The sequence below is a fragment of the Triticum aestivum genome, chromosome 7B (assembly GCF_018294505.1).
Source record: "Triticum aestivum cultivar Chinese Spring chromosome 7B, IWGSC CS RefSeq v2.1, whole genome shotgun sequence".
Classification (NCBI taxonomy): domain Eukaryota; kingdom Viridiplantae; phylum Streptophyta; class Magnoliopsida; order Poales; family Poaceae; genus Triticum; species Triticum aestivum.
In genome coordinates, this window is record NC_057813.1 from 709,216,671 (window position 1) to 709,244,052 (window position 27,382).

Here is a 27,382-nt window from a genome sequence, read left to right on the forward strand (position 1 = left end):
CACTCCTTGCTTTCTTTAAGAATTGGCACATATTACAATCAAGGGCTCCTAATCTCTTGGGCATATATCACATCAAACGATAGGGCATTCTACACAATTGTTTCCTTCCCACTAAACCTGAAGTTATTAGCCCTACACAATGGAGTTATTCATGTTGATCTTAACCTTGATGGTATACCTGGTGGATCTACCATTGAATATATCAGACTGCATATGAGGATATATGTGCCTGAATGTGATAGGGACCTGCATCCTTGATCCCAGGCTTATTAATCTTGATGGACTCGATGAGGTCAATGTTGGCAATACTGCCATCACGAATCCTTTAGGCTCTTTAAATTCCGTGGGTGGCGTAGCTACCGAGATCAATGCAGTTAATTATGTCTCTCCCAAGTTGGTTATCAACTTCTCATTTTGTTCTAGGATTCTTCTTTTTTGTGGGCCATTTATGGCATGCAGGAAGAGCCCGAGCTACTGCAGCAGGTTTTGAAAAGGGAATCGATCGTGATTTGGAACCTGTTCTTTACATGAACCCTCTTAACTAAGATTTTCTTATTTATACTTGTTTTACTTTTTTTCTGTTCTGGCTCGGTTATTCCATCTAGTCGAGGCATTCATCCCTTTTTATGAAAGAAAGATAAGGGACGGAAAATAATAATGAAAGAAACAAACGTATTCAATAAGCAAAAGGAGAGAGAGGGATTCGAACCCTCGATAGTTCCTAGAACTATACCGGTTTTCAAGACCGGAGCTATCAACCACTCACCATCTCTCCACAGCCTAATCCTTATTTTACTCCTACAAATAGAACATAGCCATATAAACAATAAAAAGACCAGCCTCATGAAAATCTTATATTCCCTGAGGAGGTTCTACCACGTGGAAACACTCTTTAATGGAACTTTCGTTTTAGCTGGTCGTGACCAAGAAACCACTGGCTTTGCTTGGTGGGCTGGGAATGCCAGACTTATCAATTTGTCTGGTAAACTACTTGGAGCTCATGTAGCCCATGCTGGATTAATCGTATTCTGGGCCGGAGCAATGAACCTATTTGAAGTGGCCCATTTCATACCAGAAAAGCCCATGTATGAACAAGGGTTGATTTTACTTCCACACTTAGCTACTCTAGGTTCGGAGTAGGGCCAAGGGGAAGTTCTAGACACTTTTCCGTACTTTGCATCTGGCGTACTTCACCTAATTTCCTCCGCAGTCTTAGGCTTCGGTGGCATTTATCACACGCTTCTGGGACCCAAGACTCTTGAGGAATCTTTTCCATTCTTTGGTTATGTCTGGAAAGATAGAAATAAAATGACTACAATTTTGGGTATTCACTTAATTTTGTAAGGTCTAGGTGCTTTTCTTCTAGTACTCAAGGATCTTTATTTTGGCGGTGTATATGATACCTGGGCCCCTCGGGGGGAGATGTAAGAAAAATTACCAATTTGACCCTTAGTCCCAGTGTTATATTTGGTTATTTACTAAAATCTCCTTTTGGTGGAGAAGGGTGGATTGTTAGTGTAGATGATTTAGAAGATACAATTGGTGGGCATGTATGGTTGGGTTTTATTTGTGTATTTGGCGGAATATGACATATTTTAACCAAACCCTTCGCATGGGCTTGTCGTGCATTTGTATGGTCTGGAGAAGCTTACTTGTCTTATAGTTTAGCTGGTCCAACGTAATTACATTAGTAACTTTATAGGTCAACATTTTCAAAGCATCATCCAAAGCCATTGGGTTTTTTCTCCGACCTACGAAAGTAAACATATATTAAAAATAAGCTCATATACGTTATATATTCATTGGACTCCTGCTAGATGCAAGCATATGACCGTCTTTAGTCAGAGTGAGTGGCATCATGCTTTTTAGTAGAATGAGTTGCATCCCAATTTTAATAACATCTAGGCTTACTTGTAAATCACTTGTTGGTAATTATTCTTCAAAAATGACTTGTTAGGTTTTGTGATAATTTTCACTATGTAAAAAAAGTAAGTGACATTCTCTCATAGCAAACAGTCTATTTTCCCTTAAAAAAGCAAATGACCTATTTTTTCTTCTTATCTTAAAAAAAGCAATTCACTCGCTCACCGCATGACACAACGCTCACACTCACATTGCATCCCCACCAACCTTGCTTCTCACTGCCAACTTTCCTCGATGCCATGGCGTTCAACCTGCATCTTACTCTCACCGCGGTTTCCCCTCCCTCCCATGATGTCCCTGGCCCCCTCCTCTCCCCTGGGCTTCCCAGGCCAATTCCACTACGTCATAACCGAGGGAAACCACCACGACCACGCAACCTGCTGCTCACTGTAGCACTGCACCTTCTCCGGGTACGGCAGCCACAACCAGGTCACGAGCTTATGTGTTGACAAAAATAAATGAGATGGTAATACAAAAGGCAATGCCCTCGCTCGCTGGTGTTGATGAAGCAAAATGAGATGATGTATAGACTACCCTAATAGTATAAATTAGCATGCTGAATAAAGAAATACACCTAACCGACGTGGTAGTACTAACTATGCATGAAAGCTTTTCAGCCTACAGACTTTCCTACTCGAGAAAATCCATTATAATGGACTAACATACTAAGGACACGGAGAAACAATTACTTCTAGGCATACTGATAGGACTTGTGCCTATGCATTGCTATGGGGACCAAAAATTGCTCTATTAATTAACTATTGCTGAAATAAGTGAATCTACACACTGAAACGCGTCAGCAAACGCTCATTTCAATGACAGTGAACACCCAATATAGTAATTTAGCATACATATTTTTCAAGGGCACTTTTGACATTCATATTTTGTAGGTCCATACATGCAACTGAAACTCATCTGCGCATGCATGGGACCCGAATAACGGGCGTCAAAATAACAAGAATTGCAACCATGTTTACATCATAATTTACTAATTTAGAAATCTAGAAAATGTTAGTTTTCTAAGATTATCTTCATCAAAAGTCAACCAAGAGATCGCAGCATGGACGTCGCGCCACACAGTGCCCACACCCGAAAACCCTAATTCCATTGGTCCGGGAGATCAACGGGAACCCCAGGAAACCTCTTGACCCTCTCTCCCCAACTTGCTTTTTAAAATGAAATACCCTACATTTCCTGCCAATATGAATGCTGCAAGCTCAACATTCTATTTCACAAAATGTGCGGGATAGAACTGTTAGACCGCAACAATGCAAGTATGAAAGATTGATGGATGGATGGAATATTACAATGGAACCTATATTACCCTATTGCACAAAACAGTAACAAGAAGCTAGAACCGGGTGAGAAAAAAAGAATATAACACTCATAATAATTACAATCAGAACTAAGCTAGTTCAAATCTGTCTTACAAACAAATACTCCCTCCGTTCCTAAATACATGTCTTTCTAAAGATTTTAATATGAACTACATACAGATGTATATATACGTAGTTTAGAGTGTTGATTCACTCAATTTGCTCTGTATGTAGTCCATGTTGGAAATCTCTAAAAAGACTTATATTTAGGAAGGGAGGGAGGACAATGCAATGCCATAGGGTATCTCTATCTGTCATGACAAATACAACTACATATAGGAAGGATCAGACCAGGTCCCAATCTCTTAGTATAATGGAGTAACAATGTAGCAGTAGTAGTAAATCTGTATATACACAAGAAACGGAAATCCATCCTAGCCAAAAATAAGGAAAGAGATACTAATTTGATTCATTATGATGCATGCTAAGTAATGGAAATTGTGTTGTTGCATATGGGGTTGTATGAAGATCTCCAGTATTGTGAGTAAGGAACTGGTCATCGTAGTTGCCATGGAGCGGCATGTCTGCCCTTCCTCAATGTCATTGTTGTCCTCCTTCTCCACCATGATACCCGTGGCCTTCTTGTCCTCGTCCCCTCATCCCTTGTCAGATGCAGGCTAAAGGTTGTGATGAACGTTGAACATGGCATGGAATACGATGATGGGGGTGTTCATTGGCGAAGCCAGGTTATTCTAAATGGGTGTACAAAGTTCACAATTTTACAAGTTTCCTAGCTATTTTCCAATGTATACATATTTGATCTATTTAGTTCATGCCTTCTTACCTAGATTAACGGGTGTACATATGTACATCCATCCCCTTGTGGCTCCGCCCATGGGAGCGTTGACGGCAAGCGCAAAGAGGAAGTTGACGATGGCGAGTAGGCCATGGGGTTTCAGTTAACACTTTGCATGCCTTGCAATTTCAGGTGACAAATGATTACTCACTTCAACAATAACATAGGCACCAAATAAAGTATCATTTGGAAATATATTATCTTGCAATCATGTTCTACATAGCAGGACACCATTATGAGATTATTGTGGCCAATAACCTATAAAACAGTGCTTGCTCGTCAAAAGGGAGAAGTGGTCTCAATAAATATCCTTGGATCCCTACATACCTTGCACTCACAAGATTTAGAAGAGCAATGAATAGAGCAGTACTCTCTGATCTCATTGTTATTACCAATGTTTAGAAAGCATTCATCTCCTGGCCGAACAGGAGGAAAAGGCATTGATGGTCTGCACAAAGCACAAGGTGTCTGCAACAACAAAACAACATAAGTATCTCCTTCTGCGCATTTCATTTGTTAGTACGGACCACTTAAGAAAGCCTGAGATCAAATACCTGTCCAAGGAACAAGACATTAGAATAGAAAAGATGGGCACTATGGTGTGCGTCAAGGAGACAACCACCTTTCCCGAACTCAGCTTCCTGTTTGTGCGTCTCGAGCCTTCAGGGGCAATGTTCTTTTTCCTTCCTCCCTTAGTTCCATAGCAGGTGGGTTGGTGTTGGATTGATGTGCCTTGGCCTTCTTCTGGAAAAGCACATTGGCTTAGCTTCAGCTTCACATGTAGTTAACTGAAGGAAAAAAGATAACATGTTATATACATGTGCATACTTTACCCAATCAAAGTAATTTTTTGAAAGTTTTCTTGAGCTATTGAATTAATAAGTTGGTCGGGCATATATTACAACACTAAAAGCCTCTTCTGCTGCTCCATCAATAATAGCAAGGAAAGCAAGCAAGTGAACAGAATACAGTGATGTGGGTGTAGATCGTCAGGATTTCATCATTGCATACCATATTTGTCTGGATACTACAAATGCAAGCACCGGTATACCCTCTAAAACTGGCTATCCCTGTCCATTGGGTGGCTATCCGCTAAACTAAACACATCCTCCAGGTCTCTCCGCAGCACTTTATTAGGTTCTAAAAATCCCCACCCTATTATCACTGCGTGTAGATCTTATTTCTAAAATTTCAAAATTAATTTTCTAGACACCTCTTGGCAACACATAATTCATGCCAGTGCAATGGGCACTCCATCCACATTCTAGGCGACACTGCTTCACCACACCCATAGGCTCCATCTCAGCTCCGACAGTTGACATACAAAAAATAAGCTTAGTTGTGTTTGATGATCATGAAATGGAAAGGCATTCATCATTCTTTGTTTTGTCTTTGCCATGCTCCTCAGACATCCTCCTATTTTATCTCCTCCTCTCCATTGTTGTGTGCCATCACAAGCCTCCTACAGAAAAGAGATATGTACGTAGAGAGAGAAAGCCATGTTAACATAATCACACAAATTATATTCTTCTCTCCCTGCCATTTTCTTCATTGAACCCTCGCTCAGCTTCTGACTCCGTCCCATTCCATTTATATGGCAGCTACCACCACCATAGCTTCCAGAAAACACACATATTGTTCTTACTATACTCACGAATGAACACGAGGAACATTTGCAAGTGCTGGAACAATAGCTTTGCAATCTTCTCTTACCATCTTAAATGACCAAGCCAATTATATGCCAACATGAGAAGATAAATAAAATGGAAATATGCAAGCTCACTACCCATTGCACAAACTCGCATGATAGATTAAGCAAGCAAATGTCTAACCATACCAGCAGAAAAAGGCAGGAAACAACACGTTGTAGGCAAAAATTAGTAATGAGCAGAGGAAATTAGTAACGAGAAAATAAATATGAGAGGAAACCTCTGAACTAATTGTCTATAGTGTTCAATGGCAATGAAAATGACACCTTCATGTTCAAGAAAATCAATCCACGTCAATCCTGAAAATCGTCGTTCCTTCAAACGGGGCCAAGAATGTGATCCTGGTCTTGCCTCCCTATCGTCAGAGCAAACAAAAATCAACCTTATTTTGTATCCAGTCTTGGTATAGAAAGGCACCACCGCTTCAAGACCGCCACTGTTCCATGACTCAAAAAATAACATTAGATGTAAAGCATTGCAGTTTAAATAGGATGCATGATGCGATCCATTAAGCACCAAAGCAAATAGTCCTAGATCACGTGCATTCATTATTTGACGCCAAGTAGAGGGTCATTTGCTGATGTAAACTGAGAAATAAATTAAATGATGCGTTGATTTTTCGCAGCAAAGCACATATGAAAAAACTATGCGACATACTGATTGAAACACCAGACATCTGTATTTCATCAAATTGCACACACCTGGTACCGGCTCTAGAAGGAAAGGGTGATGGAGACCATGTGTTTCACGTAGGCACACCCTCGAACACTGCTTTGTCAAGCTTTGTTGGTAAAGATCAATTTGGCAGCCTTGGGAACCAGTGATTCAACACATAAAAAAGAGGTACAATGGGAAGGGCACTTACAGAGTAGAAGATGTGAATCCAATAGGTTCCCTGCACCTGCAATGAACCAAATAAAGTTACACAATGCTCCAAAACCCGAGGGCAGTGAAAATTAGAAGCATCAGGGTAGGGATGCATTGAAGATTATGGATGAACCAAATGGCCTCTGAATCTGCGGCAAACCACTTCACACCCTTCGCCCCAGCAAAGAGCCAAGTTTGAAGGTCCTCCAGATTCTGTTATGCTATCACATCATGCATTAGCCCATGAAATTTGCATCTCTGTGGCTGAAAGTACAACCAAGTTCGTATAAAGAATGATTCTAACAAACATTGTGAAAGTAATACCCACTCGTGGATCCTTATCCTTATGTAGGAATAGGCAGCTTGGACTTTTTGTAGACACAGTGCATAGTATTTTCAATTCTTCTGACTTTGATTTCCCTCAATTTTTCTACCTGCAAAAATTAAGAATGAGGGATAACTATCTCGCAACAACAGTGTACAAAATCAGCTTTGGTACGTATGTGCAAAATCAGATGCCATAGCGATATTTGTGGGAAGAAAGAAGGGGACGATTGGAGCAGGATCCTACCGACATCCAGATCAATGGACAATGGCACCACCACAGCGTTCGTTCGAGGAAGTTCTCCAGCAACGCGACGCACACCCTGTCCCACCCGCCGCGCTTCAGCCTCTTACGTCCGTGGCGGCGATCCAGTATCGTGGCGGCGATCCCATACAGTGAAGACTTCCGTACGTCGGAGGCAGCGAGATCGCACGAGATCCAGCTGTGAGTTCGGCGGCGGCGGCTGTGAGATTGCACGAAATCCGACTGTGAGTTCGGCGGCGGCGGTGGCAGCTGTGAGATCGCACGAGATCCAGCTGCGTCAGTTGGAACTTGGATCGCAGGACGGCGGCGGCGTGGGCCACGCGGGGGCGTCGGTGCGGAGCAGGCGGGGCGCGAGGAAGGAGGAGAGGCGCCAGTGTGCGGCCACGTCGGGAGCCGGAGCTTGATCTCGACCTCCATGGGGTTGGGGTTGCGGCTAGGGCTGGAGGGCGGGGGCTGGAAGGGGCGGGCGGCGGCGTCTACTCCGGGAGTTGGGATCGGTGAGCGGACGAAAAAACCTACGAAAAAAAATCAGTGGAAGGTAGGACGAAAAAAAACCAGGCGAGGTGGGACAAAAAAAACCGGACGAAAATGGTGGGACGAAAATAAAACCCGGAACGCGACCTACCAACTGAGACATTAGTAGTAGAGATAGCAGTCGACACTAAGGTACCATTGATTTGAATTCTAAAGTTATAATCCATGCAAGCATCGCCGTTGGTTTCGTTTTGCACGAATCTTGGAGCAAAAGGGCTGGTTTTCGGCGCCACGTTGGACGATTCTAGTGTGCGGTGTGCGAGTGGGTTCGCTCGCACGGTAGTTGCCATCCCGCGGTCAGCGGTTGCCACTGAGAGGCGTGCGGTGGAACTGCCATGCACCCGCACGCCACGGTCCGACCGCAGTTGACGTCAAACACGTCGCACACCCCTCCACCCTCTCCCTCATGGTTCCATTCACTCTCCCCCGCGTCGCATTTACTGGCACAACCCACTCGCATTACAGTCCACTGGAGGAGAAGGCGAGGGGAGAAGGCGACGGCGGAGGCGGGACAGTCGACGGTGTTCGCGGGCGTTGGTGGTGCTCGTCGGAGCGGAGCGGCGTCGCCGGAACGCGTGCGGGTCGAAGGTAATGCTCGCTTCATCTATCGCATACCCTCCCTGATTTTGTTCCCCTCTTTCCTCCCTGTTCGATTTCTAGATCCATTCCTAGAAATTCCGGCGATTCGGCGGTGCGCCGGCGTTCCCGCCGCTGCGGCGGTGCGCCATAGTTGTGTGCCTGCCGTTGCTTCGTGGGAGTGGGCAGTTTCGTCGCCGCCGCTGCGGCTGCATCGTCGGTGAGGCTATGCCTGCTCGTAGGCAACACATTAGTCTTGCATTTGGATTTTGAGAGTTGTCCGCCAGGTTGTTTTGGTGCGGATTGGTTCGAAATTTGGGGTTGCAGCCATTTCGTGCGAGAATTGTAAGGGTGATTTTGAGGTTGAAGCAGTTGCCATTGAAACCTAGATCTAGTCTAGTTTTGGGGTTGAAACTGCAGACTGTGGCGAAATTGGCAGTATGATTGAACGTGAACAAATGTGCGGCAACTAAACTACCTGAAGAAACGTGGTAGTTGCCACAAACGTGTTCTCCCATGTGGCAACAGATTTCCGAAAATGACTGTCATAGTTGCCACCCCAAAACGAGGTGGCAACTAATTTCATTGAACTCCTGTGGCAGTTGCCACACGCATGCTCTTCCCATGTGGCAAATTTTAATTCTGCTGAACTTGTACGATAAGTAACCAGAAAAAATATGCTTTCTGAATGTGGCAACTATGGCAGTATGACCGAACGTGAACAGGTGTGTGGCAACTAAACTACATGAACAAATGTGGCAGTTGCCACAAATGTGTTCTCTTCTGCGGCAACATATTTTCTGAAACTGACTGTCATAGTTGCCACAAATGTGTTCAAGCTCACACACAAGGGGGGCAACTAAAATTTACTGAATGAATGAGATAGTTGCCACATACACGCTCTTGAACAAGGCAAACTGATTTTTTACTGAATTTACATAATAGTAACCTCAAACATTCTTTTTCATTTGTGAGACTTGTTTTTTTTCTGAATTATTTGCGACAGTTTCCAAACTTTGATAGTTGCCACAATCGGTAGCACTGGACGAAACTAATGTGCACATCGAGTTGGCGTGTTTGCCACTTTGGATTTTGTATAATCATGTTGCAATACAGTATGTGAACACAATGTTTGTTGCCACAATACAGATATGACAGTGTGGCAAACTGGCTGCATAGTATGGCAACCACATTTGCATTCAAATAGTTAATATTTTTCTGTTAGGTGGCAACTGCTTACCCATTGCATTTTACATTTTCGCCATTAACAATTTGGTCTGTTCCTACATCAGCAGAATGACTCGTGGCGATCATCAAAGTGATGATGACGATTTCATGGATCCACCTCAACGTAACCAGGCAACTGGATGGAGAAAAGAGGGCGATGAGGTAACTGTCCGCACACCCGCCCCCTCCTCCTGATTTATGTTATTTGTTGGCAGCTAGATCTTTTTTATAGTCGTCCATCATGAACTAAATTTTCATAATATTGCAAAAACATGGCAACAGCTCAACACTTTTGTGTTTGTTTTTTGCAGAAGAAGAAACGTATTCGCAACAGAGCCTCCCAGGAACGTCTGACCGTGTTGATTGACAAATTCACTGACGATCAAAAGGGAGCTGCTGCTGAGATGGGTATGCAGGTTCTGATGGATGTCCGGTGTACGAATCTTGTCAACCCGGTATGCGACTGGCTTGGTGAGATATACGATCCCGCCTCCAGGGAATTCGTGATCCCGGGACGGGGAAGACTTCCATTGAATGAGGAATTCGTGTTCTGCACTTTGGGTGTGCCTCGGGGACATATCAAAGTCCCGTACGAGGTTAATAATGAGATCGAGGAAGAGCTGTTCGCCCGTTTGTTTCCTGGGTTGGAGGCAATGCCGAACACGTCTGTACTGGCAGATTCTCTGCAGGACATGACGACGCACGGAGAAGTTTTCAAGATGAAGCTACTCATGTACCTCATCTCAGCTGTTTTCGCGCCGACCACTTCTCTTCGCCCAAGCAACAAATGTTTCCCCATCCTGGTGAATGATCCATGCTTGCTACTGCCGGTGTTTTCGTTGCGTTTCTTCCGTTTTGATTTCTGACGTGGCAAACTTTTTTGCCCTGAAATTTTGTGTGGTGCAGGCGAATCTGAAAAACGTGAAGAGTATGAACTGGTGTAAGTTTATTGCCGACTTTCTCCACGATGCTTTCAAAAACAAGATGTACCAGAAGGGTTGTCGTCTGCACTTGATGGTATTTATTTTCACCAGATCTCTGTGTGAACTCTTTGTTTATAACGTACTTTTATTTCATGCATGACAATCTGGTCATAACAAGATGGCAACTGCCATAGTGACAATGTGGCAACTGCCATAATGACAACGTGGCAACTGTCATACTGACAATGTGGCAACTACCTTCATATTAGCATGGCAACTGCTATCACAGTAGGATGACAACTGCCATCACACTTTGATGGCAACTAACACATACATATTATCGTTGGATCATACATTATCCTGCTCTTTTTTTTTCTGAACTACAAATTAACCACGATGGCAACTGATATTTTCTTTTCTTTGCAAAATTGTTTTAAATCAGCTCATGTATGTCGACTCTCTTGATCTGTCCACCGTGGATTTCACCGGGATAGGAGGCCCGCCGCCTACTCACAAGTTTGCTGTTTCTGCGTGGACCATCAGCGCTGTCAAGGCTGTGCTTGCCGCAGACAGGGCAACTGATGGCACATATGGAAAACTACAGGTTAGTTTTTGTTTATGTCTTTTTCACACGGCATGCTTACAAATTTGACATGACGCAACCGTCCGTGGTTTATAAGGCATGCTTACAATTTCTTTTTTTGTTTTTCATAGCTGATGGCCAAGCATGCTATAGACTATAGCGTGTTTAGGGGGCCTCAAAAATTTGAAAAGTGGATGGACGTGCACTCAGCTCCGTCTTGCCCTTCTGAGGTAATCAAAATGTCCACATCTATGGTTTACCGTGGATTACATGTTGATGTCGCGGAAGCAAATGCAGTACGGGTGTTGTTTTGTTGATGCTTCTTGTTTTCGTGCACAGGCGAGGGCACCAGTGGAGCATCTAATTGGGCAGTTTGCATCCGGAATGACCGGCCTGCTCGGGAAGTTGGTTGAGGGGTGGACGTCCCTCAGTGCCTCTGACAGCGATGCGGTTGCGAGGCAGTTCACTTCATTTGTCCCAGAACATACACATCGGCCAACCGGTTGCCGTGGCCGGTATGACTAGAACAACTCCCAAGAGCACGGTGACACACAGGATGATGTGGATGGAGACGCTGGCCTCAGCAAGGACGACGACGATGACACCGATGACGATGAACACGCTGAAGTTCGCACATGCGGCAACAAGGGCAAGGATGCAACAGGTGCCCACCCACCGGAGAAAGTGAAAGAACATACGACTGCGAGAGGCGAGGGGGTTTTGCCATCAAGGAGGGGGAGGGCTCCAGAGGATGTTGGGCAGGGTTCTGCTGGCAAGAGGTCTAGGATCGATCCCGTAGCTGCCAGGAAGAGGTTCGACTCTCAATTTTAGTTTTCTGCTGTGTATCTTTTCTTTGGAACAATCTCATCCATTTCTTTTGCACTTGTTTTTTGTCAAGCGCGGCAATTAGTTTGTTGTCTGACAATTGCCACCTTCTTTTTTCCTTCCATCTGTTGCGTGCAGTGAGCCGACCGCTGGTGGATGAGCAGCTACAAAGAAACGCCAACCCGTGTTTCTGCTCGCTTGAACAAAGGTGCCCCCATTGCCGGTGACATCCCTTCCACCAGGTCTTCTGCTCGTACGACGACGACCAACACCGGGGATCCTGTCGTGTTGCCTGACCTGAGGAAGGCAGTCAAGAAGTAGGTTTCTCCATGTGCTTTTCATTTGAGATAGCGGTTTTTTTCTTGATTTTTCAATGCAACTGGTCTGCTTTGTCACATGTTCTTCTGTTATCATCCCCCACGAGGCAACTGCTGTTTTTCCAAATGATTTCTTCCTTCATTTTTTAAATGTATGGCAACTCCTATTATCTTTACATGGCAACTGGCATCTAGGCCAAATGGCAACTATTTCTGTACCTAATGGCAACTGTCATCTTTTTTTTACCATTTTCTTCTGAGAGTTCATCCCCCACCTAATTTTGAAATTGCATTCCTCACAGATCAGACATTTCTATCATTCCTTTCAATTTGCCTAACTTTGATAACGGCTGCTGTATGGCAACTGCTAACTATGGCACATGGCAACTCATGACCCCCTTACATGGCAACTACCAATTTTTTCCACTTGTTTTTAGTTTTTTAATGCTTCTATCATTGCAAACATATTATTTTGTCCATTTTTTTCATACCATTTTTCACGTGCTTTTTTTCCTTTGCAGGGTGAAGAAGACTACTACGCGCGGGGCCAAGCATATCAGTAGAGACCCACTCGAACGCCTGCATTCAAAGTTGTCAACAGGTGGCAACTCAGATGTACATGAGGCGCCAGGCGACAATACTGCTGCTGCACCGTCAACTGCTCCCACTAACTCTGATGCAAGTGGCCGACCATCTCCGCCGGCTGCAGATGTGCAGGCTAGAACAACAGGCATCCATACATCGGGGAGTGACGAGTCGGTATCCGCCAGGACAGCTGAAATATTGCCAACTCTTCTGGCAATGAAGGATGTTGCTGTGAGCCATGCCACCCCATCAGCAAGCGTCGAAGTGGATGCTCCCGAGACCAACCTAGGCAAGGAAGATTCCCGCTCATCTGACACTGATTCTAAGCGCGTGCCTGGTGTCTCACCTGTGTCCATGACAGAAGCGGCTGAGGCGGCACTTCACAAGGATATGCCATCTGCAGATGAGAATCCTGGCATAACAGCTCCAGCTCCTGTCGGTGGAGATACTGCTAAGGCGACCGTTCCGCGTGCTGGTCTTCCACCTAGGCGTCGTAGCCCCCGCAAGCAATCAACAGACATACCCAACGCTCCGGCTGTAGCTAGGAGCAGGAGAGACGAATCTGGTTATGTTCCTGCGTCCACACTGTTCCCGCCACCTGCAAAAATCAATGTGATGGAGAAACCGCAAGACCGGAGCACAACTGATGCAGGTGTCAAGCCGGGCACGAGTGACGCAGAGGAACGCCCGGAGCAGACTGCGCCTTCACCCGCAGCGGAAATCCCCAGCATAAATCTGCGCACTTCCAGGCTCCCAGTCAATGTCGGTGTCCCCTACAGTCCAAACAAGAAGATTGTCATGAAAGCTGCGGCTGAGACCGCTGACAACATGCCCCGCCCTACAAATAAGGCCGATCATTTTGTAGCGGCCGATTCAGATATGTTTGTCGATCTTTCACCCTTGGATTCTGCCCCGAAAGTCGTTCGTGGTCCGGCCAGTAGGAATGAGAGGCACCCAATGGCCTTTACCCCACCGAGCTTCAGCCTCGGCGTCAGTCAAGATCAACCGGTGGTGCACAATCCTATAACAGTTGCCTTTGCTTTCCCAGGAGGCATGCCCGCAATGATGGCGTAGCCAATGGTCGAGGGCAGGAAGGCTGTCAAGTTCGCAGAGCCAATTGTGCAAGGTACACTCATCACGCACTTACGATTTTCTTGTATACATGTTTGTAGTTTGACTTTTGTCCCAATCACATTCTTTGGGGGTCCTCACTTGTGACGGCAACTGCCATGTGACGACATGGCAACTGGATTTGATGCACCATGTCACCTATGTTTTTTTCTTGCTGCCATGCTGCGTTTGACATTTAGGCAAGCACGTGGCAACTGAAGTTATTTCAACATGGCAACTGTAGTTGCTGTCACATGGCAAATACAGTTCAGTACACATGGCAACTGGATTTGCCACATCATGCCACCTGCATTTTTTCTACCATGCTGCATTTTTTCATACGGCATTCACATGGCAAGTGGAGCCGACACAACATGGCAACTGCAGTTGCTGTGACATGGTACCTACAGTACAACTAGGTGGCAACTACAGTGCAACTACATGGAAATTGTATTTGCTATGTCATAGCGACTGTAGTTGGACCACCCATGGCAACTGCCCCACTTTTTCTACCTACATATCACATCATGGACCTTTACCTCCTCACAATCCATCTGTTTTTGGATTTTATATGTATCCTAACCCACTTTTTTTTATATTCATTGCAGCCACCCCTGAGGAGATTTCACCGTCACTTGATGAAGTTTACCGCATGATCGAGGAGACAGCATTGCAGAGGAGTTCCTCACGAGGGCAAGGGCAATCAAGTTTCAATGTGCCTGCAGATACGGTATCTGAGGATACCATTAGGAGTGTCACCCCTGGTCCTGTGAGGCAGCAGAGGGTAGTTCACCCACCCCCCGCGGAAGACTACGAGCCCGAATTCAGGGCCACTAAGGAACAGACCCAGCTGTACGATATCGTCAAGCGTTTTGGAAATGCGAGGACCAACGGCAAGCACATGAAGGAGCTGAAAGCGTAAATTACCATACCCCATAATCTCTCATCTTGCTTGCTCTTTTTTACCATTTATCTACTTCGTACTTTTTATAAATGGTCCGCTTACGTTTTAGTTCTTTCATATATTTTTTTACTTAGTAGGCATGATTCTTCCATGCTATATCGTTTTCATACAACTCATGTTTGGACAGAACGAAAGTCATTCAGTGCGGAGCGACGTACGTCGACCTGGGTGATCTTGCCGAGTCCGTGAGGCCAAACGGAAAAATGTCGACGAATGTAGTTGCATGCGGGATCGACTACATCAACAATCACACCGATGTATGCACTGACAAGATAATCATGCATTACAGTGTGACCTGCAAAATATGTGATGGTGACTTCCACCACAAAATCCTGAGGAACAATTTTGCATAACACGGTGACTTCAAGCTCACACTGAATAAATATGTGAGTACTCCTTTCCTGTCTGCACCGTTTTTTCACATGGCGTGGTTTTTTGCCAGAACCTGTACTTGTGTTTGTGTGGCAGAAGTTTTCATGTGGCAACAGTTGCTGTGCACACTGACTTCTTGATTTTTTGTATCCCCATGCAAACTATGTGGCAACTTGATAGTAAAATACATGGCTCATTTTGTTCATACAATGGACGGCAACTTTCTTTCAACTACTCCCACCCATAATCAAACATTCTATGTGATTCTAATTTTTTTGTCCCTCTGTTGTTCTTTCATGTGAACTTTGTATCTCATTTCTTCACTTTTTTAAATGCAGGTCATGTTCCCCATGTTCCAGGAGCTTGCACCACACGACCGACACGACAAGTGTGGTCACCACTATGCGGTCTGTCTTGACCTGAAGAACCAACGTATCGAGGTGCTTGATTCAATCCGTTCGGAAGCTGATGCAGACCTTACTACGCATGCCGAATTCTTCATCAAGAACCTCAAAGAGACTTGGAACCGTCACTACGAACATTCAAAGGTACAGATCAGGCATTTCCCGACTGAGTATGTGGCGACTGTGAAGCAAGGGAACACGTAATTTCTTTTAACCCGCTCCTTCATGTGCCATTTTTACATCAATCCACCCCCTCTTTTTGTTGACACATCTGAACTGAAGTCCATCTTGGCTGTAGCTGTCCATTTTGCGTGTTCACCTGAACTCTTTTTCCTCGTGCAGGACGGACTGTGGCTTTCATGCGCTGGAATACTTTGCAAAGTGGGAAGGCAGAATTGTCCCCGCTATCACAGATGCAACGGTCGTTGAGCTCCGAAAAATCTGCACATGGAACTGGCTGACGAATGAAGATTTCAACAAGCGGTCCGGAGCACGCGAGTTCGTGGAGGAAGCTGTCAAGCAAGTCATCAAGAAGTACAAGTGATCACGTGGCGTTACACACCAGACGCACACCTTACATTCTGTTGTTGAGGAATGTAAGGTACTATCTCTCTGTTCTTTGTCGAAAACTATGTTTTGTGTGCTACGTTATGACTGCAACCTCGTGTAGCCTACTATGTAATGGTGGCGTGTTAGCGACATTTTTAGTGTTTTCTGTAATACATGTGTGGACGTGAACCTATTTTAGGTGTTACATCAAATCTGTTTTTATGTTTATCATTACGACAGTGGTTTCGTTTCTAGCATTGTTTTTTGCTATTTCGAATGCGTCTGCGATGTTTTCAAAAAAAAGATGGCAAATGTAGTTCAACAGACATGGTTAGTGAAAGCCATCGTCATTTTTTCATTTTTGGCTGTTTTGCTTGTTCTTTTTCATCGCTAATTGCACCGGCTAGCATTGGGTAGGTTTATCATGTAGCCATAATCTTTGCTGCGGTTTATGCACGTTTACGCTTTTTTTCCAACTTGTTTTCCCATACATTGCACACAACACATTATGTGATTCTAAACCGCATCGTATTTGTCATGGGGATATATGCCATGCAGAGTCATTACAAAAAGCATCCGGAAATTTTCAGTACAGCTAACATGGCAGATACATCATAAATAACATGGCAGATCTAGTACAACTTACATGGAAAATCCAGTACAACTAACATGGCAGATCCAGTACAACTAACATGGCATATTTAGTATAAAGTAGCATGGCATATTTAGTATAAAATAGCATGGCTTATCTAGTATAAAATAGCATGGCATATTTGGTATAAAATAGCATGGCAGATTAACTACACATAACATGGCAGATTAAGTACCCATAACATGGCAAATGCATTTATCCATTCAATGAATTTTCCTTCTACTTCTGTCCCCCCTCAAGAGTCATTCTCCCAATTAAAAAAATCCCATCGTATAGGGGAACAAAACAAAATGTCCACATGGACCATGTCACAGCGCCCCAATTTTTGCTCATGGATTGCCCGCCCCTTTCTTCGTTTTCTTGTGTTTTGCTTGAATCTCCAGTCCCGACTTGTACCTTATCTCTCTCGGACGACCCTTTGTGATGGAACGGGGTGGGTTCCTGACCTGGGTTTGTGTGCTTGCTGTTCCAGATCCTATCTCCGAGTTTTCAGACGATGGCCCCGTGGATGAAGGCACACTTGATGTGCGGGGGAACCGGTGTAAGGCTTCCTCGGCTTTCCTTTTTTTGATCTCATCAAGCTCTCTTTTCAGTGCCTTCCTGTGTTTTTCTGCGACTCTCGCTGTGTCATCACTCTTGCACGCTTCATCAATTAGCTCAGCATAGTTCTTTGTCAGCACAACGTGCCTCACGGCTTCCATGGTTGACTCAGGTCTCTCGTCATGCACAGCCAGAACTGCGTGTGTTGTCTGCGGCGCCAACGCGTCGTCAGCGTCCCAAGTCCATCGCCTCCTTATGAAATGGCGGGGCATGCGTGTCACAGCGTTCATGTCCATGACTTTTAGTATGTGACAGCACACAATGCCGTCCCGTTCGAATTTGCAGCATTGGCAGTAGTACTCGCCTTCGCCTATCGAGGCTCTGACGAAGTAGTTCCTTCCTTTGTCCGCGTCTTCAGGTTCTGAATCTGACATGCCCAAAATAGAACACACCTTGAACGTATGTTCGTCCACCCGGAAAGCCGTGAACATGCTGGCACGCTTTATTTCTTCCTGGAATCTGCAAGTTTTGTGTGTTTTCTGTTAAACTTTCGTGCGATCTTTTTCTTGTACACCCTTATGTTGTCATGGAAATAGAAATACATTTTGTTTGAACATGGCAAACATAGTTCATTGAACATGGCAAATATATTACGTTGAACATGGCAAATGCAGTACACTACACATGGCAAATGCATTACAACATACATGGCAATTGCAGTACAACAGACATGGCAATTGCAGTACATTTTCAACTGGATATCGTCATTTCCACACCAACATTCCCCAACAGAAGCACATTGCATAAAACATGGCAACTGCATTTTTTATTAAACATGGCATTTACAGCTGAGTAAACATGTCAATTGCATTTCAAAAAAAAGGGCAGATGCATTTCATTAAACATGGCAACTGCATTTCAGCATATGTGTCGCCAATATAACATTTTTTTTAGCATTTTTTGACATTGGCATTTGCATGCCAACATGCTCCAATAGAAGCACAGCGCATAAAACATGGCAACTGCACTTCATTCAACAAGGGAAATGCACCCGAGCAAGTATGCCAAAACAAAATTTTCATTTTAACATGGCAACTGCATCTGAGTAAGCATGGCAAACAGTATTTCATTAAACATGTCAGCTGCATGTCATGGCAACTGCATTGCACTCTATAAGGCCCCTACTGACTTGGTGCTTTTTATGCAAATAAGACTGTAATGCAACTGACTTACTTGTTAAAGATCTTGTTGGTGTATATCTTGCTCATTTGCCTCTCCATCGGTAAATACGTTAGCAATTTTGGCTGCTTTAGGGCTGTGGTCGCTTCTTGCTGTAGCTCAGATCCCAGAATTTTTTGTTGCAAAGCTGTGTACTGCTTGGCAAACTGTAGCAATGAGTTGCCAGGGCTGACGTACCGCTTTAAAACAGCATTGAACCCCTCGCTGTGCTGCGTAGTCTGCAGAAAGGGGAAGAAGCACTGCATGAAGTAGGCCGGCACCCAGTACATTCGCTTCTCCCACAGGCTAACAAGAGTCTCGTTGTCCTGGACTTGATGTGTTTCAGTCATGGCCATCCAGCTCCTTTCAAACTCCTCCACCGTCAAGCTGTGGTCCACGCATAGCTCGAATGCCTTGTGCAGCTCTGGACGGTCGGCAAAGAACGGTCCTAGCGTCTCCTCAGCCTTCTTTATAATGTGCCACCTGCAGTGCCTGTGCACTGCCAACGGAAAGACCTCCTCTATGCCTGCACGCATGCTGAAATCTTGGTCCGTTATTATGTTCATCGGAGCAAGTCCATCCATGCACTCCAAGAAGGTCTTGAACAGCCAAGCGTACCCATCTGTGTCTTCGTTCCGGACGAGGCCGCATCCGAACTGCAACGACTGATTGTGGTTATTTATTCCTATGAACGGAGCGCATGGCATCTTGTACATATTGGTGAGGTACGTCGCGTCGAATGAAATGCAATCTCGGAAATGTTTGTAGGCTCTCCTTGCAGCACCATCCACCCAATACATGTTCCTGACACGGTCCTCATCGTCCAACCTTATCCTGTAGAAGAAATCTGGATCTTCCTTTGCTTTCGCATCGAAGTAGGCTATTGTGGCCTCTATGTCTGCCAACTTGCTCTCTCTACGGTACTTGGCCTGTAGGTTTGTGATGTCAGCTGGTATGTACGGCATGCTACTCAGAGTCCCCTTTTTGCTGTGGATGAGAGATAGTATCTATACCATTCTTGATGGACCGACGTTACAATCATGTAGCAGCTTTACGAATTTCCTTTCGATGGGGGTGAACCCTCTGTGGGCGGTCAGAAATTTCACCAGGTCGAACTTCTTTATGAGTTTCTGGTTGTGCTCATCAAAATACTCATTGACCACCCATGTTGCTCCATCTACGTTTAGCTTACACCGGACAGGGCACCCCGTCTTGAGAATGATCCCTCTCTTTCGTTCCGGAATGACAGGCGCAACACCTTTCCCCTTCTTGTTCCTCCGTGCCTTGTGGCACCTCATCTCACCTCTGCTGCACTCATTAGTTTTCTTAATTTTCCTATGGTACTCGGTGTTGACCGCAAATCCATGGAACTTTGCGTATGCCTGGTAGTATTCCTTTGCTTCTGCGAACGATCCAAATCTCTGCCCAATGTATGGTGGCTGAGGTACCACGATCTCGGATTGTCCACCATCTTCATCCTCTTGTGCGTCGTCGTCAGTTTCATCATTCGCTTCAGTATCGGCGGCAGTTCCATCTACTCAAGTGTTGCTAGTGCTTGTGTTCAAAGGGGTGCTCGTCGGCATTGCTGGAATGATTGCCATTCCCGACTCTGACTCGAAATTGTTTGCGGCATGACAGTCTGCTGGCTGGTGGAACGCGTCTTCCGTGCGCTCAGAGCTCCCCGCAGTAGATGTCCCCGCACCGCTATTCACTGTAGTTGTAGGTTCTGTAATAGAAAAAACAAGCACGAGAGTAAGGTTTTTTGGTTGAATAAGATGTGTATCACAACGGATCACACCATCTTCGATTGATTTGGCACGACATTTTTTCAAACAGCAAGCCGTGAGACTGCGTGTGGACATGTGTGGCAGCTGTAGCTGTCCAGTCATGGCAGGTACTGTTCAACAAACATGGCAACTATTGTTTTGCCTACAAAAAACTACAAACAACAAATGTAGTGATGTTTTTTGTGGTTCAATTTTTTTCCTTACCTTGTTGTGCTGCATTTGGCCATCTTGTGTGGTCTGTGACACCAAAATGTCGTGCTCCACCTGCAATTTGTGAAGCTTGCCACGGGACGTTTGCCGTGTCACCACCAGCGTAATACGCTGTAAGCATAGTAGTGGTTGGTCAATTCATGGCAATTTGCAGTTTGTGCTAGCACGGCAACTGCAGTCGCCCCTGATGTGGCAACTGCAGTTTTACTGGCATGGCAACTATAGTTGCATCGGCATGGCAACCGCAGTTGTTCCTCCATGGCAACTGCAGTTGCGATGACATGGCAACTGTAGTTGCTCTGGCATGGCAACTGCAGTTGTTTCTCCATGGCAACTGCAAGTGTCCACTGATGGCAACAACAGTTGTCCAGGGATGGCAAATGTAGTTTTAAATTCATGGCAATTGTAGAAGTCCAGTCATGGCAATTTGGAGCTGCCAACTATGCCCCTTCTGCTAATTGAACATCCGCAACTTCACTTTTTTATGGACTGACCTGTGTATGACGTCGATGGCAGGTACATGGGTGCTGGCTGATGCCACGTGCTGCATGAAGGCCCTGCATTTTCACCCGTGATAACTCGTGAGTCCTCTTGCCAGTTTTTTTGCATGTCCATTTTTCACGTCCACAGCAGTATGTGTTTTTTTTGGTTTTGCATTACCTTGATTAGCCATACTAGCTAGTTGAGGTTGGTTGCCCGTAAATATGTCAGTGTTAGCGCCTTGTGACTGAACTTGCCATGGGGCCCCCCTGAGAGTGTTTTGGTCATAAGAACCTGCAAAAAAATGGGAGTGTAGGACATAAGTAGAATGTCATCTTCATCGTTGCGAAGTTGGCAACTGATCTCTTCTTTTTGTTACCACGCATCATACCTACGCCTGCATACTGTTCTAGTAGTGGCAGCAACGGCCCTGCAGAGATGAGTTGACTATACTCTGCTGCATCCCAAGGCGGTGTTTCTGGCCTTTGAGAACCCCAAGCATCAGTGCCACCTTCGCGATTCATCCTTTCCGCGTCTCGATTCTTTTCCGACATGTTCTCAATCACTGGATGATCAAAAAGGCATCAATAATCCACAAGAATTGTATTCTTCTGCTGCTTGCACATGGAAGATAGGGATGGCAAGCAACAGGTCAAAATAGGTGGCAATTGTCATCATACACAAGCGGCAACTGTCGTTACACACAAGTGGCAATTATTTTTTCCCACCCTCTTCATTCAAAAAATCGTCCTTCCTGCCCTTTTTTAGGGATTCCTACTCATCCATTTCAAACCCAACTACTTAAGTGCCTAAACTAGGCACCTAAGTTAACCTCAAACGTAGTACATGGCAGATCTGGTGTATTCTGCCTGGCAATTGCGAATATACACCGAACCATGCAGTGTTCTACCCCTATAGTATGGACCCAGTACAAGATCGGGAGATTTTCAGCCTTAAGGATGAGAGGGAAGGACGAGATCGAGAATTTTCACCTGGTTTTAGTTGATCGTGTCTGGAGGGCTGGATTGGAGTGGGCGGCTGGGGATGGGAAGGGTTAGGGTGTGGTTTGGGGTCGGAGCGCCCTACGGATCTGCCCTGGTTGCCATGGCAACCAGGGATGGCCGGCGACGGATGTCGGGGTTCGAGAGGTGGGGGACGATGGCGGCGTACGAGAGAGGGGATGGATCGGAGGTGTGGATCGGCTGGGTCGTGCGGGCAGCCGGTCTTCTGGCCCGGACGGGGCAGTGCGGGCGGGGTTGCCACACACCGGACGTGCGGGCCGTGCTTTTGTGCGCTCGGACGTGGTCGTGCGGGCCGATCCCCGTCTATGCCGCACGAGGCGTGCGGGCGGGCTCCTATCGACGCCACACGTGTGGCAGTTATTCGGACCCTTTTTTTTATAATGGAATGAACTTTTGATATGTATGAACAAATTTGTAAAATCGTGTAATACTTAGTCGACTAAGCGCTAATAGTTGTTACTTTTTTCCCCTTGATAATACATAAATTTACTTTTTTTCGATTGATAGGATAGAGATGCATGGATATTTTCTTCACAAAAAAAGGATCCATAATATGTGAAAATTCAAGAACTCAACAACAAGAGAATGGATAATCGAGTACTCAATACACTTGTTTAAAAACCGAACATTGTATACTACACAAGCATATCGTAAAAAGCGTACAAATATTTGAAGGGCAGCTATTGTGTTGCACTACTTCAAGGAAGGAAACTCGTTGGTGTCATCTAGGCTCGGTGGCGGTGGCCGAGGAGCCTGCTGGGGTGCCGGCGGCGCCTCCACGCCTTCTGCAGGTGCCGCCCCGTTCAGCGGCATGTTGGGTTGCTGCCTCTGTGGAGCTCCGAATTTGCCCGGCATGCCGGGTTGCTGCTTCCTCGATGCTCCGTTGTTGTAGTAGTAGTTGTTGTTGTTGTTGTAGTATCTGCCTTGCCTTGCTCCATCTTGTACCTTGCTGCTGTCGGCCGAAGCCCCCGCGTTCTTATCATCGCCGGAAACCTTTGCCCTTGCAGCCGCCTCGGCCTCCGCCCTGGCCCTGGCCCGGGCCTGTCTCTCCAGCTGATTTTTCCTGATTACGTAATCACGTGCGGTAGGGTATGCCTGGGCGAATAGATCCTTGGTAAGACTGGCAGCCGGCGTCGCCGTCTTCTTGTGCTTGGCCGCCGGCGCATCTTGCTTGGAATTGGCGTCGTCGAGGTCGATAACGAGCTTGTCCCCGGGATCATTGCGGTCGAGGAGCGCGAAGAGGTTGACGCTGGGCTTGAGTCCCGCCATGTCGATCGGGTAAGCGAATCCTGCTGCCGCGGAGGAATTTCTCGTTGCTTTGTGCGATTCGTGACTTGGAGGCTTGCATATATATAGATAGCTTGATTGACGCGCTCGTACAATCCGAGTCGAATTAGATAGTTACTACTTAGTTATTACGGGAAGAGCTAGGGGTGGGTCCGCACATTGTACGAAGTGGAGATGGAGAAGGACTCGGACACAATCTACTGACGGGACTCCGACTTGGTTGCGACAGTCCGGCCGGGCTTCAACTTCCGGTGTTTACAAACGTACGTGATTTTATTTTATTTTTGCGGCGTCTACAACGTATGTGATGATAGCTTGGCATCTACTCTTTCTCTGTTTCTAAATACTCCGTATAAGTCTTTCAAGAGAATTTACTACGGACTACATATGAAGTAAAATGAATGAATCTACATTCTAAAGTACGTCTATATACAATTGTATGTAGTCCGCTTTGAAATCTATAAAAAGACTTATATTTAGGAACCGATGGAGTAAAAAATTAGGAATCATACATGGAAACTCTCTTTTCAAATGTTGTATTATATTTTAGGTCACAAGGCACACGCATGAATTTTAAATGCATGGAAAACATTTTCGGTCACGATGGCACATGCATGGAAAACATTAGCGAAATCAAAAATGTTCATGAATTTAGAAATTAAAAGTAAAATAACATAGAAAGATATAGAAAAACGTAAAATGTTCATGGCGGGCAACCCGGGGGGAAACCCTAGACTTCGCTTCTCGCACCTTCTCCGCCTCTCTCCCTCCTCGCTGCCTTCCGTAGTGCCGCCGGGCGAAGCCTAGCCGGCTGGGCGGCGACGGGGCTTCTCCCCATCCTTCTCGTCTTTGCTGGCGCGGGACAGCGGGGTCGAGAGGAGCACCGGGCGAACGTGGGGTTCGGCCGCACGGCTGGCGGGTCTCCCGGTGGCGTCGAACGCGACGCGGCGGGGGCGGCCTGCGTGTCGCGAGGTGGTGACTGCGTCAGGACTGCCCGATGGCCGCGGCTGGATGCTGTGGATCTCATATGAGGCGGCAGGCGGCTCCTCTCGTGCGATCCGAAGGCGGCGGCTGGGAGGGCGACCCCAGGCCGTGCAGCGGTGGCCGAAGCACCATAGCCAGCGGAGCGGCGACCCTGAGATGGATGGCGGCTGTGGAAGCGCCCCATCCGGCGGGGTGGGTTGTTCTGGTCGAAGATGGTGATGCCGGTGACTGTGGATCCAATGCCCCGATCGGATCCGCCGACCGGCGGCGTGTGGAGGAGCCGGTGAGGAGATACCGGATCTCCGCCGGAGTACCGACAGCGACGTACGTCTTCCTGGCGAGGTTCCGCTCGGTTCCAGCCAGCCACGAGATCGGGACGACGTGGCTTCCGGTGAAAATCACACCTGACTGCGGTCTTGGCGGACGATGGTGGCGTCTCGGACGTCGTTTTCTTCTAGAGGCATCATCGTTGCAGGTCACGTCAACCTGATCGGGAAGTTCCGGGGGAAACCCTAGATCTGGGTCTACTAGATCGGATGATGACGACGCCTTCGGTGTCGTTCTTCCTCTTGGGGGCATCGTTTTGGAGCAAGTGCTGGTTGGAGGGGACAAGAGGAGGAGCGGTGTTTCATCTTACCCATTGATGACGGCGGATCTCGGCGCCGTGGCGCAGTGGAGACTCGGCGCCCGATGCGCGGAGATGGACTCGCGCAGGAGGGTGACGCTGTCTGGCGTCATGGTGGCGTCGGCGGCAGCTAGACTGGGCAACGTAGATGCAGCAGTATAGCTCTGAAGATGGATTGGTGGTAGGTGGCTGCGGCGGCCTCATACCCGGCATGCGTCCTGGTTGAGGAGCACGCCGGACTGGTGGGTATCCATATCCGGCAGGCATCCTGGTTGGGACCTCAGGTCTTAGATGTTAGGTTTGGCTGCAAGATCCATTTGGTATTAGGCCTAGACTATCAGCGTCACTTCATCAACTGGATAGGAGTAGCGACAGATGTTGCGTAGACAGTGGCTTTAGTCTTACTGATTTATGACTTTGTAAGGTCTTGTGTCAATAATTAATAAAATAAATGTATGCATCGTCCAGATGCAGAGGCTGGGGTTCTTCCCCTTTTCTAAAAAAACAAAAACGTAAAAGGCTGGTACAAACGAAAAATAGAAAGAAAAAAACCAGTTTAGTGAAGGTTCTAAAACCTTCCTAAAAACAGTCGAAGAAAGACACATAAAAGAAAAGCCACAATGGGCCACGCCAAGTAGCGTGCGGTGCGTTGGGGGCACGTGTTTGGTGCATATCCACCGCATGTGACGCGACGAATAGGAAACGACGCGGGAGAAACTTTCTAAGGACATGTACAACAATATACAGTCAGGAGTCTGTAAAATGTGTCAAGTAAGATTTTCAACAACGTGGAAGAGAGAGACAAAGGAGAAGGTGCCGTCTGTAGAAATAAAGACGACCGGTTCCCATAAAATCCGCAGGTTACCAACACTTTTTTACCGTTGCATGGATAGGTCGTCTGTTACGCTCCTAGAAAATCTCATTTTCTCTTTTCTTTACGTGTGAAACATTTTTTTTAAAAGCAATCTAAACTGATGTACATGCCCTAATCGGCGCCGAAACGGTGCATGGCACATATGCGTTGCGTGACCTAGGTCTGCATGGTAAGTCACATTCGCTCGCTCGACCATCCTTTTTTATTGCTTTTTCTCTGTTCGCTTGTCGTTCATTTCTCTGCCCTCTTTAGCTGTTTGTCCCTTGTATAGGACGGAAATGTCAGGACCCCGACTCGATGTCACATTGATCTAGCCGATAACACCTCATATCACTTTGCGGCCTCACGCACGGTATCCCCACGGGTGTCGCCTTACCTTTGCCCGGAACCGTTTGCGCCTTTTGGCTCACGTATATGATAGTGGCGCTAGCATCCATATGATAAAGAGCCCGGGCTGACATGACTAGTCGTAAACCCAAAGTGGCACAGACTTACAGGGACAGGCATCCATGACCCAGCTTCGAACGTGTCGGTCATCAGCAAATGGGTCCGGGCTGTATCACTGGGCTAGCAGGACTCCGGTAAACCGGGCTGTAGCGGGCTAACAGGACTCCGGTACTCAAGCGTGACATTTCCCCGAAGGGACAGACACAGGAACGAAGAAGGACACATGCCGGCCAGCCTAAGTGTTCCAGAGCAGTAGCAAGCTACCATGGCTCAGCGGTAACACTAGGAGACATTTCCCGGTAAGAGAGGCTACTAAAGATAAACAACTAGATAGTCAGATCCCACACATACCAAGCATTTCAATCATACACACAATATGCTCGATATGTGCAAATACAACGAAGCATCACAACATGACTCTACGACACAAGTACTTTATTTAAGGCTCAGGGAGCCATACATAACATACACAAAGGTACGGGTCTCACGACCCAACATACAAGTCATACAGTCATACAAACCAGCAGCGGAAGTAACTTGTCTGAGTACAGACAACTAGTAAAAATAAAAGAGGCTTGGAAAGCCTAGCTATACTACGTGGTCCTTCACAAGCTCAGGGTCACCACCTGGGTCTTTAGCCTATTCGTTGATGTCAACGTCTACATAGAACCCATCAGAAGGGGTTGCAGCGTCTTCTGTAAAAATGTAGATTATAGCAACATGAGTACAAAGGTACTCAGCAAGACTTACATCAGATCCTACATACATGCATAGTATCAAGAAGGGTTGGTGGAGTTATTGCAGCAAGCCAGCTTTGACTCTTGGCTAGACTATCCTACGATACTCCAACTTGAAATGGTTTTGCGCACACGAGTCCACTACTCACCACTTCAATACACTACCGAGGATCCATCTCCGTCTTCCTACGGAAGAGCCATCCTCGGCACTCACACTTATCTTGAGGCTTTTAACAGTTTCCATTTACTTGTCTATGAACTGTATAGGCAACCAAGTAGTCCTTTACCGC

General features: G+C 46.2%; 1 protein-coding gene, 2 long non-coding RNA genes and 1 pseudogene across 9 annotated transcripts; 1 reads left to right on the top strand and 3 right to left on the bottom strand.

Annotated features, from left to right (window-relative positions):
- Positions 1-837: 837 nt before the first annotated feature.
- On the top strand, positions 838-1,682 carry LOC123158565 (photosystem II CP43 reaction center protein-like; annotated as a pseudogene).
- Positions 1,683-3,531: 1,849 nt separating this feature from the next.
- Positions 3,532-6,744, bottom strand: LOC123161274 (uncharacterized). 7 transcript variants are annotated; one of them, XR_006480631.1, is made up of 7 exons: positions 6,670-6,744; positions 6,506-6,572; positions 6,071-6,159; positions 4,650-4,883; positions 4,423-4,563; positions 4,084-4,214; positions 3,532-3,991 (listed from the first exon to the last, which is right to left on the bottom strand). It is a non-coding gene; the product is annotated as an uncharacterized lncRNA (long non-coding RNA). The 7 variants fall into 7 exon arrangements; XR_006480634.1 differs by having other exon boundaries at positions 6,506-6,585; positions 6,670-6,731; XR_006480633.1 differs by lacking the exon at positions 6,670-6,744 and having other exon boundaries at positions 6,071-6,240; positions 6,506-6,663.
- Positions 6,745-6,891: 147 nt separating this feature from the next.
- Positions 6,892-7,719, bottom strand: LOC123161273 (uncharacterized). The gene is made up of 2 exons (XM_044579125.1): positions 7,243-7,719; positions 6,892-7,105 (listed from the first exon to the last, which is right to left on the bottom strand). Exons 1-2 carry the CDS (start codon positions 7,675-7,677, stop codon positions 7,016-7,018), a joined length of 525 nt encoding a protein of 174 aa, XP_044435060.1. The 5' UTR covers positions 7,678-7,719; the 3' UTR covers positions 6,892-7,015.
- A 12,805-nt stretch (positions 7,720-20,524) lies between these two features.
- On the bottom strand, positions 20,525-21,410 carry LOC123156004 (uncharacterized). The gene is made up of 3 exons (XR_006477750.1): positions 21,297-21,410; positions 21,131-21,193; positions 20,525-20,747 (listed from the first exon to the last, which is right to left on the bottom strand). It is a non-coding gene; the product is annotated as an uncharacterized lncRNA (long non-coding RNA).
- Positions 21,411-27,382: the final 5,972 nt, after the last annotated feature.

What these genes read in the sequence shown, in the direction of transcription:
- LOC123161273 (XM_044579125.1), bottom strand. Translation starts at nt 7,677, where the DNA reads ATGGAGGTCGAGATCAAGCTCCGGCTCCCGACGTGGCCGCACACTGGC. An exon ending in GTCCATTGATCTGGATGTCG is followed by an intron (nt 7,106 to 7,242) that starts GTAGGATCCTGC and finishes TAATTTTTGCAG; the next exon opens with GTAGAAAAATTGAGGGAAAT.